This window comes from Pan paniscus, chromosome 13 (genome assembly GCF_029289425.2).
Source record: "Pan paniscus chromosome 13, NHGRI_mPanPan1-v2.0_pri, whole genome shotgun sequence".
NCBI classification, from domain to species: Eukaryota; Metazoa; Chordata; class Mammalia; order Primates; family Hominidae; genus Pan; species Pan paniscus.
Genome location: NC_073262.2, coordinates 87,251,679 through 87,264,293, shown reverse-complemented (window position 1 = coordinate 87,264,293; position 12,615 = coordinate 87,251,679). Strand labels below are relative to the sequence as shown.

Genomic DNA, 12,615 nt, shown 5'->3' with positions numbered 1-12,615 from the left:
ATAATGTTATTATGAGATACTAAAATGCTGACCAAATAATAGAATGTAATGAACAAATTAGTAATGATTTCCAAGTTTCCCAAGACAAATCCCAAATTACATATTAAAGTGATTAAAGGGATATTTAAATTCCATGTTAAATATGTAGTATACAGAAATATTCTGTATTTATTTAAATATATAATTAAGACAAACTTTGTAAATCAATTCCAAAAAGGATGTACCAAATGTCTTCATTCAGTAAGCAATTGCTTACACAATGATTAATTGGGAAAATCTAAATAAAAAGAATGAGATTAGATGGAAGATAAACTTTATTCTTTTCTGTTAAGCCCTATAACTTATCCAGAAATGTTCTGGATAACTACTAAATATTCACTTATTTCTTGTTCTATGAAATTAAAACTATATCACAGATATGTTGCAGCTTTTAACAGAAATCATGATAAATAGGTTGACCTTTCTTTTTGCTTGTAAGACATTGCAAAATGAAAATTTATATGTTTTTCATTAGAATTGGCAAAAGGAATATATTTAAAAGCTCATAAATAGGGTCAACATTAACAAGAGGCTTAGTCTTCAAGAATGTTGTTGTTTTATTTTCCAAAATTTTATGTTTGGGTGGTATAATATGACCTATAGAAGGAACTATATATTTTGACTATCTTCTCAATATGAATGGCAGGATAACGTTCTGGATTTAGGATTAAAGCAATTAATCACTGGCACTAAAATATGAATTACCCTGGTTATTCTATAAGTAACATCTAATTCATAAAAGAAGACTGTATTAACAGTTACAGGCTAACTTAAATTAATCCTGTGATTTTTTTGAAGATTATAAAATTATTTTCTAAATTTGAATTTTAAAAATTCTCAAATAGCCATTAAGTATCTATTGACAGAAACTAACTAAAAGGTCTTGCAGTAATCAAAGTACCTTTTCACTGAGTAATTTTATGTTTAAAGTTGCACTTCCCCGAAGTAAGAAAAAAAACATTTGCGATATTATTAAAATCCTTAGAACTTGGTACACGATTCAAAATACAAAAATGTGATGATTTTTAATGGCAAAATTCAAATATATTAAAATAAAATATAAAGTTGGAAAGATATCATAATTATTACTCCATAAAACTGGGATTAAAATCATTGTACACGATAAACACAAGTTTATCTGTCAATTTAAAAAATAAAAAATAAAACTGTAAAACCATGATAAGCATAAATTCTTACTTGAAAATTTATAGAATGTGGCATATATACCTTCTAAGATGATGTTTGTATTTCTTATTGAGTTGCTAATTTTTAGAAGTTTCAGATCCAGTTTCCTATTTCTAAGTGACAGTATGTTTTAGCATATATGTAAGTGCTCATAGCATCCTATGTGCTATAAAGAATCACTTTGGGGTGAGTATAGACAGCTGTTTTTAAAATTGAAATCATTCATTTATGAATAGATCTAGAATATTTTCTGTTATACTTAAAGACAGGCATAAATCTCATCATTTTCCATAATAATACTCATGAGAAGGCTAGAAAGCACATATAATAGATGAATATATTATCTTGTAAAGCAGTAGTTTCAAATATATTCACATCATATATGAAAATTTACTTCTTTTCAGTCAGTGCAAATCTCATACACAGGAAATACAAACTTGGGCCGTTTTAAAATCATCTGGAAGGGCTAGCTCAGAAGTGCCTAAAGTCTCTTTCATGATAACTAAGATAATTATGGAGTTATTTCAAAGCCATTTTATCCTTGTTTGTTCTTTCTGATGTTTGTCTATATTTAGGTTTATTCATCTCATTTACATAGCTGTTTTTTAGAACCCAATTTACTCACAAGGTTACAATGGTAAATCTAGACTTTAACCTACCTTTTGTAAATATAAGTCATGAAGAATGAACCAACTCCAAACACACAACAAACACATCAGCATAAGCAAATTCAACTATTGTTAGAACCTAAGATTAACTTGAGAATCAAGACCTATAGAATTTTAACAAGTTGAGGTTTGGTAAATAACTTTTTTTTTTCTATAAACCCCACTATGCATTTTATCACCTACACCATTATTGTAAGTATGGAAATGAAATCTTGTGCATTAAGTTTGCCTTTAACCGTAAGTGAAATTTAATTGAAAAAACAGTGTGTACTTTCTTCAAACTGAAAGTTTTTCCCCCAAAATTTTACCTTCCTTTTTTACTTCTCTAAGTGGGGCCAGAACAATTTCAATAACTCCTTTAGCCTTTGGCTACTGCTCTTTGTGCTACTCTACTAAAGAAGACTGCAGAAGAGTATTTTCACTTTCTTTTGTTCAACAACAACCAACAACCACATCCACAAAAACAATAAAAGAAACAAACTAGCCCTGCTTTTGTGAGTCTTAAGTGGGCTGAAAGCAAGTAGCCAAGAGATTCAAGTAAAAAGAATGTCATTAAATGCATCAAGAATTTACGTAAAACTTTAGATGAGAACTTTTCATTCTTGGAAAACACATATCACAGCATATTTTCTTTATTCATAAAGAAACATATTTTAAGATACATAAAGAAAATTCGATCAAGAACGCTATATTTATTTTTGGACTATCTGAGTCTGTCCTTAAACTTCTACTCTCCTCATTCAGGCTAAGTTACCACTGTGTAAGAAAGGGGAAGGAAGGCTGCTTGCTAATAAACATGGACTTCAGTGAATCATACATTTTCATATTGCCACCCTACTTTGTCTTTACTCTTTGCAGTACTAAGCCTAATGAGCCTTTATTCTACTTCCTTTTTTACTTTATGGAGGTGTATAGTTCTCCAAACATACCAATACATGAAAGTCAGTTCTGCAGGGAGGTTTTATAGCTAAAGGGGGATTTGGATGAGAAGTAGGAGCAATCATCCTGCACTATCTCAATGCTCAGTACATCTTCTCCCACCAATCAGGAGTGCTCTTCCGACTAGGATCCTGAAAAATGAAGCTCTGTGATCCAGTGAGAACCTTCCAGCAACTGCATGGGTTCTATCTGCCTCACGTTTTCCCTAGTGGCTCTAATGGTGACATAGTGATAGTGTTTCACACATATCCACCACCACTTTACAGTGAATAGCTGAAAGTGGACAGCATAAGGTTCTAGAGTCACTCTCTTAAGCTTAGCACTGACAACTTCTCACTGGAGAAGTTTGCTATCAGTCCTTCAGGAAAGAGCTGGAATACAAACTCTTTCTGAGACCATCACTCAATCCCGCCGCTTCCTCCTTGTGACCAGCCACATGGTTCCCTGCCTCCATCAGAGACAGCCACATCCTCATTCACCTTCAGCCTCCTAAGCCAAACAAAAGAGGTTATGGGGTAACTTGGGGTTAGAGTTCTTTTCTTTTCTCTTTAAACAGGTCCTGTTGACACATTTGCTTCAAATAAGGAGAGACTGTGGTAATCTTCAGCTTAATGGAGTGAGGTGAGATAGTCCAGAGCATTGTGGAAGTGTCAACCAAAGCCATGGATCACAGCTTCCCTAAGACCCCTTCCTTTTTCTACACCCAATTCTCACCCCACGCCCACCAGATAAAAAAAGAGTAAATTATAAACCAAATTGAATCTCAAAACCTCCAAAAACTCAATCTTCCAAATGCCCTCTTAAATATGAGAGAGAGAGAGAGGAAAACAGAAGCGATTACCAGAGTTTTGTTCCCGTTCTTGCTGAGAGGGCCCCGGAAAACTCCCTTGATGTTGCGAAAGTGTCCGTTGCTGAGATGCGTGGAGCTGATGACAATGTAGTAACACTCCATGGGGCAGCCGCCGCCTCCTCCGCCGCAGCCGCCGCTTCCACGCACCCCGCGCCCACAGCCGCAGCGCGCCGGGGCCGGCGACGGTGGGCTGGGGACCCGCCACGAGGGCACGCAGCCACCCCTGGCACGTCCTCTGGAGACTGGCTCACTGCACCCCTCTGTGGTGAGCGCCGAGGCTCCCCCGCCTCCGCATGCTCGCCGCGCTCTCCCCTCAGTCTCTCGCTCCTCTGTTTCTCCTCAGATTCGCGTCGGGACGACGAGCCCCGCGGGAGGATTCCAGCCTAGGAGGGGGCCGGGCCGGCGAAACGGAACCGAGCGGGAGTCAGTGCCCGCGCGGTGGCCGGGCGGAGCGGGGCTGCGGGAGCCGCCCGCGCGGCAGCAGAAGCGGCGGCGGCGGCAGCATCCCCCGCGCTCGGCGCCTGCACTCGGAGTTGCTGCTGCTGGCAGGCATGAGTGTTATTATAGTGAGCGGCGTTGCCGGTCCATTGCACTGAGCCAATGGCAGGGAGCCACTGGGCTGATACTGAGAGCTGTCAGAGGAGTACATCTGTCACCCGCTGCCTCCCCCGCCCACCCCGCCGCCGGGACCCGCGGCCGCGCCAGCCCGAGCGCGAGTGGGAGCGCCCCGCGCGGCGCCGCTGCCGCAGAGGGCCGGGGACGCGACGGCCACCGCCAAGTGGGAGACTCCTGGAAGGTGGGGGCGGAGAGGAAGCGAAGAGGCCGCGATTTCTTCCCTGGCAGTCGGCGTGGGGGTGGGGGCGAGGGGGATAAATAAATTAATAATTCAATACCGAAAGCCACCCGCTTCCGACTGCAGCGAATCCAGGCCGGTGCCAGCAGCGGCTTCTTTCTCAAGATAATTGCTATCCACTGGGTTTGGCTTATTTGATTTTGTTATTTAATGTGTGTTTGGTATGGAGGCTGATACCCTGTTCAGTCTTAGGGAAAGGCGAGGAAAGAAAATATGCCCCCCACCCACCCCTGCTCCCACACATTTGTAGATACCGTAAGTGCTTGTGTTGATGATAGTTTCGGGGGAGGGTAGTTGTGGCGATGCGAGTACAAGTGAGTAGAGGGTAAAAGCAGGGACTCCTGATTTATATGTCCCTCCTCCTGGCAATCCTCTCACCCCACCTCCCCTGAGAACCTCAGTTCTTCCTAAACTGCTAAAGCTGAGGGGAAAGGGATGCTTTGCGGCAAAGGCGCTGCTGCCTCAAGCTTGCTTTACATGCCTCTCTAGTTCCTCTCGCACTACAGAGTGGTAGCGAACAAAAGCGTTCGCCCTAGAAGCGACCTGAATGGAAAAATCTGCACACGAACTAATGGGTTTGTCACGGAAAGTAGGGAACCGGGTCTGCAGCATTCCCTGGAGACAGACTTTCTGGTTGGTTTTCAAGGGTCCAAGGCGGCCATCAGCCCGGCTGTGCCCTCCCACCCTGCCTCCCACCCAGTTGATTCTCTCTTTGTGTAAGTTTAGCCCCTCTGAGGTGGTGGAGTGAGAGCATCCCATCAGATATATATACGATTCATCAGTCGGCACTTAAAAAGATCGATAACAGGCAGTGGGAGGCTGGGAGATGGTACCTTCAATGGATTTACTGAAGGCTTTATTTTTCCTTTGCTTTGAAAGGCTTAATTGGTTAAAGCAGATTCCAGACATTCTGATGCCCCTGTGTCAGAACAAACTGCACTTTGATATAAACTGTGTTTATTTGGGAAACTTGTTTATTTGGGAATCGAGATTGCAATACATTCCACTGTGTGTCTCATATGTAGGATTTTATGTAGCAGTGGCCCTGCAATCCATAATAAGCTCCTTAAATAAATCCGACAGTTTGATTTCACTTTTTGAAAGAGAGAAGAAAGAGAGTCAATAGTAGTGTGAGTAAATTATAACTCATAGATGGTAGAAAGGGGAAGTTACCACATTTACATAGTCATTCTTCCTGTATTATGCTTCAGTTCAAACAAAGGGGAAAAAAAAGTTGGTATGGTTTGATCAAAGCTCATTATGAAGTGTCAGAGTTGTTTAGAGGCACTTGGCTAAATTTTTCAGATATCCACTTGGGGGAGTCTGCAAGTCTCGGGAGAAAGCGAGAATTTGCAAAACTTCTGTACTCTGTGGAACAGATCACCCAATAATTTGTTAGAATTCAGTATGAACACAGTTCTATCAGAGGAAAAACATATAATTGATCTACACTAAATATTGCATGGAAATTAAATCCATTTCCAGCTATCATAAAAATATTGTTTCATGTTTACATTTTGAAAATGCAGGCATTCTCTGGACACGTCAACTTTGGAAAGAACTAATAACCTGTATGATTTCTAGTATGTCTTTGGAAGGTTTGTAAACTTTCCAAAGTTAGTTACTAGAAAGGAGATAACATTGTTAGTATTAATAAGCTATACCAAGGAAGCTTGTAGGGAAGTAGAAGAAGCACCATGTGTGAAAGGACCAGATGATGTAGGTTATTTTTTTTTAATTTATAATAATGTAATTTTGGAGGTTTTTTGCAATATTTTTCTATCAAAATACGTCTAATGAAATTCTAAAATTTTCATCTACAGGATAAAGCTCAATATCCAGTTCAGGAAATGGGAAACACTGATATATGACTCATCCCATGGAGCAGAATATAGTCTACGTGGAATGTCACACTGTGCTTCTAGTGGCAAAGTTTGCATATATGTATGTATCAGTGTATCTTTAAATTTGCCATTGTGTTGCAAGCACTTGTTATATCCTTCCTATTATTCCTATTATTTAAATCAATTTTTATTTTGCAAGACTACTGGTAAAGATTTTGGAATGAAATGTTTCTGGGGAACCGAGTCACCCTAATTTAAAAAATAAAAATATCTCAGTAATTTGGACAATAGGTTTAATGTATGAGGTTAAATATATACCTGCTTATTATAAATATGCAGAATCACTTCTTGTTTAGAAAATATTTCAAATATTTTATGGAATAATTACAGATTATTTGTGTTCAGTTGGCAATGTTCTAGCCGAACAACTTATAATTAAAAATGTAAATAAAGAAGTGTCATTAGTCTAAAAACTTGCAGTTCATTTTTGCTACAACTTCACTTCAATTTTGCCCTTTTTGCAACTGCAATTGCCCCTTCAATTCGCCATTTACAACTGCAATTCAAACCAAGATTCTTTAAGTTTTGCTCTTATACTGATTTATCCCACTTGTCTTGCTTTGCTTAACTCAAATTTGGATAATAGGTTTCTGCTCAGCGTTGTTCCTCATCTGCTTCTGGCTCACACAAAATTTCAGGACAGTGTTGCCACCTTGACATGTGAAACCAAGGTCTTGCTCCTTTCCTGCACCAGGGGCTAGACCTCTGAGTTCTAAATCCCTTTCCAGATTCATTCAGTCCAGCTCTTCCAGGTGTAGGTAAATCTTTCCTGAGTTTACCTACTGATGTTTAACACTATATGTTACTACCTCCACATGCCTTTCCACTGGACTCGCTACTTCGTGTCATAAAAATCTTTGGATGCTTTTACTATGTCTGAATAACTTCCCATCACTCAACTGAAAAATCCACAAATTAGATTGACTTCTGGGTTCCAGCAATTCAGGCTTACCTGGGCTTTTGTGAACCAAGTTTTTCATCTTATGTCATCCTGAAATAACATACAAAGCAAATATGTATTCCACCACTTTTCATATGTGTCTGGGACGTATTCATAGTCATCACTGAGTATATTTTGGGATTCAAAATTTTCCTTTTCATTACTGTAATAATCTTAAGCATATTTTTATCATCTGTATAACCATACAACTGGATAATTTGGAACTTAGTGTTGCCACTATTTATCACTTTGGTTTACATTCATGTTTATTATCACATTGGTGCCCAACACTACTGCTTTTATTATTTTTGAATAATAAAAATTTAACACACGATTGTTCACTCTAAGTTAATGCCAAGTGATATGATGGCATGCTGCATAAATGAAGGTGCTACATAGTTAAATTGGAAAAAGTGGTAGAGGAACAGCATCACCATAGTGCACTCATAGTCATTGTAAACTTCAGGCATGTGGAGATCAGTGTTGACACACAAACACTCATAAACAAATTCATGTTTGAGATAGGATTTGATTTCAGCAAAGCAACATCATCTGTTGTATTAAATTAAGTTGGGAAATTTGGATATTTTGCCTGTTGTATTTTCATTTGATTTCTTTTTTTTTTTTGGTTTGTGTTTACATAAGAGCTATAAGCATATGGGGTTGTATAATTAGTTTGATGTTAACATATTTAAGTAAAATTATGCCTCAAGTGAACTTAGTGTATTCAAGAGAATATTTAAGAAAATGTCTATATGATATTTAGTATGAGAAACGCTGATCTATACTAGTCATGGGATATATATTGAATACCAAAACTGATATTACCTGAAGATGATAATGCAATTGTATTATTTTATGGGTGATGGTTAAAATTTTAAGGTAATTATTAGATAATAATTTCCTAAAAGTAGCTCCATGATCATAACCCTGTTTCTGTATTCAAATTCGGCTGAGTTGAAATATGGTCCTGTTAAAAGCAAGGATCAATAAATTGTCACTGATTATAAGACATATATAAAGATGTTACAAACAGAAAGGCATCTTCTAATCAAGGAAGTGTGAAACCTATATTTGTGTGGATTCTATCACAATTAACACCTTATTACAAACCACTGTAAGGCACCTTCAACTAAAACAACTTTTGAATATTGGGCAAATAATTATTCAGACTCCCTTAACTTCACTTATTTAACCTTTGAAAGAAAGGGAATAAGCAAGATATTATCTTATGTTTTTTCAAGCTTAATTATCTGATTCTCTGGCAACTTGCCTAGAGCTGATGTTGATTATGCCTGGCAGAACAGAATACCAACTTAGCTCCCCACTTGAAGATGTGTCCCTTGAATAGCTGGTATAACTGTAGAAATTGTGGAAATGTGGAAATTGATACAAATGTAAAAAGGATTAGAGAGAAATTTCATAATTTTTCTGGATTCAACCTTAATAAGTAGATAAACTAATTTAATTATGCAACTTTTTACATCTTAAAAGAATGATAGAGCACTTGTTAGGCTGTAAAAAATATTTAGGTGATATTTATATTTTTCAAGCATTTTTGCCCCTTACTTTTTAATTCTAATAAGTAGCCTTGGGATAAATGCCAAAACAATGCAAACTGGAAAGCCAAAGCTACATTTCTAATATGTTGCTAAAAAAATTAATGCAATTGGATGACATGTAATTAATTTACCAAAAGGAATAAAATTAAGATATATTATTATGAGTAAAGAAGAAAAGATGAACAATAACTACATTCCTGTGTTTTATTCCCTTTTTTGAATGAAATTTTATAATATCTATTAAAATTAAAATTACAGCTAACCTTATATCTAGCCATTGCATTCCTGGGACTTGTTACGTAGAGTAAAATTACCAGTATAAACTGATATTTACAAGAACACTTAATGTAACATTAAGGTAACATTCTTAGCTTAACATTATAATTATAAAAAAGCTGGAAACAAAGAAAGTCATTTTCAATAACGAAATAGTTGCATAAATTATGGTGTATATCATAATTATGATATATTATGATATATTTCATAGACTTTCATATACCTATTAAAATAATAAAGTTTATACACATTGATTAGGTAGGATTTTCTAGTTGTTTTATTATATAAAAATGTATATTACAAACAAGAGAGTAGATTAGGATTTAGTTTTGTATAAAAACAAGAACAAGTGTACATTTTTGTGAAAGAATAAACAGATATTAATAAGGTAAGGGTGCATGTATTTTGTCATCATGAGTTTCTTAGTGTCCGGTAAGTGGGAGAAGAAAGAACTAGAAGAGGAGAAAGCTGGTATGGGGAAAGATAAAGGTGACAAGCAGGTACCTACAGACACATATTGTTTCTGGGTTAAAAACAAAGGGAAAAAGGAAGCATTGGTGGGAGGGAGGAAGATACAAATACCGCTCTAGTTAGGATGTAAAGAACTGATTCTAGGAGATATGTAAACTCAGGGAGAATATTAAGAAGATACTGAAATGAAAGTAATTGGTCTAAGATGTTAAGTAAAGATGGGGAGGAGGGACAGATTGGGGAAATTGTTTATAAAATTTGGATTCATTTTGGATATACGAATAGAGATAGTGAGATGTGCAGGTATAAAATATGGAGTCAGGATCAGAACCGATTTGGGAGCCACTGGCATATCAATGCCATTTATAAGCAAGGACTGCATGAGATCATGTGAGAGCTTATACAGATAGATAAAGAGCCCCAGGACAGATCAGGGGTGACCTGAGAAGCAACAGCTAAAAAGGGAGATAGAAAACAAGCTCCTGGGAGAAGATTGTAAAGCCAAGAAAATAAGATGCCTCATAAATCCTTCCTTCCAATGCAAAAAGTTAGTTTTAAGGAAAGAGTAACCAACTGTGAGGAATGCTACTGATAGCTTTTAAGAAAAATGAGATGAATAAATAATCTCAATTTGGCCATCTTGAAGGTCATTGGTGACTTTAACAAAGTAATCTCTAGAATATACTAACAAGACTGCATATAATTTACAAAAACTAAATTCTGCAGCACAGTTGAGTAATCAGGCATCTGTGCTATTCATATGAGAGAAATTTTGTAGAAATATTTCTCTATGTAGTACAGATGTGGCCAGATTTAAGAAAAGCATAGGAAGTTAAGACACAATACTGTTCCATAACACAACTTTTGTATATACTCAAACTGTTCTCTTCTCTACCATACCCCTTTCTGATAAGAAGATGTGGGAATTTCCACTGAGGTTTCAAATTTATGTATGGTCGTGTTGACTTAGAACAAGATAAATATTAATTAAAACTACATAGATTTCATTCACATAAAATATATTTGTCTTAGTCATTTTAAAATACTGTAATAAATATACCATTACTGAATGTCTTAAGCAATAGAAATTTATTCCTATGGTTCTGAGGTCTGGAAAGTCCAAGATCAAGGTTCCAGCTCATTCAGATTCTGATGAAAGTCCTCTTCCTGGTTTGCAGATGGATGCCATCTTGCTGTAACCTCATGGCAGTTTTAACAAATACTTTTATATGTTTATTTGGTAACATGAAATGGGTGCCTTGCAAAATTCAGATGGCAATATTTGGTAGTATAATATTCCTAAAAATAAATGTGGAAATATGTATCTGTGTGTCATAAATTCCACTTCCATTCCACTATCGATGTAGCTTTGTCTGTTAGATCACCCAATTGCCTACCAAAATTAATTTATCCATGGAATACTCCTAAACCAAACAAGCCCAAGAGGCTCATGCTAAGTTTTAGGGCTGACCAATAATGTTTTTTGTACCTGAACTCTAAGAAGCTCAGGAAGAACTGATGGGCATTATTTCTATAATGTATTATTCTAGAGAGGTCAAGAATGGAGAAGGTCCCTAAAGATATATTCTTAAGATCTACTTGGTTTAATATTTTATTTATATATGACACCTTTGAATCTTTATAATAAAATTCCTCATATAAATTTAGTATGAATTGGATTAATGTAACTGATTTCATCTATAATATATAATCTTTAACTCTTTCATGAGGATTCTGAATTCTAGTTATAAATATTGAGGAAGAAAAAAGATATTTGTTTATCTATTACGTATGATAGATGAACAGCATGAGTGATAATATTTAAACAATGAAAAAATTTAAACAATTCAAACAATACACAAGATATATTATTGGAAGTAATATATTAAAAATTATATCTGATATAAAATCATAAACATTAAATAAAAATATACAACAACATATAACATTTATGCTATTTTAGTGGCATGAGAAAATCATCATGAAGAAAATGTTACAAAAGTGACAGGATATAAGATTGAATTTGTATATACACAAAAACACCCCCTCACATGCATAGGTACGTACACAAATAATATACACAAAGAAAAAAATTGACATTAAAATATTGTAACAACAAATTCTGGCAAGGCTGCTGAGAAAATAGAATACTCATACACTGTTGGTGGAAACGCAAATTAGTTCAGCCACTATGAAAAACAGTTTGGAGATTTCTCTGAGAACTTTAAACAGAACTAGCATTCAAGCCAGCAATACCATTACTGTGTATATATCCAAAAGAAAACAAATCATTCTACCAAAAATACCCATGCACTCATATGTTCATCACAGCACTATTTTTATAATATCAAAGACATGAAATCAACCTAGGTACCCATCTACAGTGGATTGGATAAGGAAATGTTATACATATACATCATGGCGTACACAACCATAAAAAAGAACAAAATCATGTCCTTTGTAGCCACATGGATGCAACTGGAGGCCATTATCCTAAGCGAATTAATGCGCAGGAACAGAAAACCAAATACTGTATGTTCTCACTTTATAGTAGATGCTAAACATTTAGTACTCATGAAAATAAAGATGGCAACAATAGACATTGAGGACTACTAAAGGGGTAAGGGAGGGAAAAAGGAATTGTTGAAAAAGTACCTTTGGGATTCTTTGCTCAGTACCTGAGTAATGGTATCATTTCTACCCTAAACATCAACATTATGTAATATACCCATGTAACAAACCTGCCCACATACCTCTGAATCTTAAATAAATCAATAAAAATAAAATTATACAAAAAAGCATTGTAACAAAATATTTATAGTTAAACCTCTCAAGAGTAAAATTAAGGTTAATTGTTTTTCTCAAATATTTTCAGCATATGTTCATATTGTATGTGATAATTTTTCTTTACATAAAGAAAAAATATTA

General features: G+C 36.1%; 2 protein-coding genes across 2 annotated transcripts in view; one reads left to right on the top strand and one right to left on the bottom strand.

Moving 5' to 3' along the window:
- Positions 1-3,805, bottom strand: part of ZNF804A (zinc finger protein 804A) — a 343,303-nt gene extending 339,498 nt beyond the window's left edge. The window contains exon 1 of the mRNA XM_003823521.3: positions 3,673-3,805. Coding sequence (XP_003823569.3) covers positions 3,673-3,783 — 111 coding nt within the window. The 5' untranslated portion in view covers positions 3,784-3,805. The remainder of the gene's footprint in view (positions 1-3,672) is intronic.
- LOC117979419 (basic salivary proline-rich protein 2) lies at positions 3,782-10,930 on the top strand. The gene is made up of 2 exons (XM_034954620.3): positions 3,782-4,477; positions 6,358-10,930. The coding sequence occupies exons 1-2, from the start codon at positions 3,782-3,784 to the stop codon at positions 6,403-6,405; spliced, it is 744 nt and encodes a 247-aa protein (XP_034810511.1). The 3' UTR covers positions 6,406-10,930.
- The last annotated feature ends 1,685 nt before the right edge of the window (positions 10,931-12,615 follow it).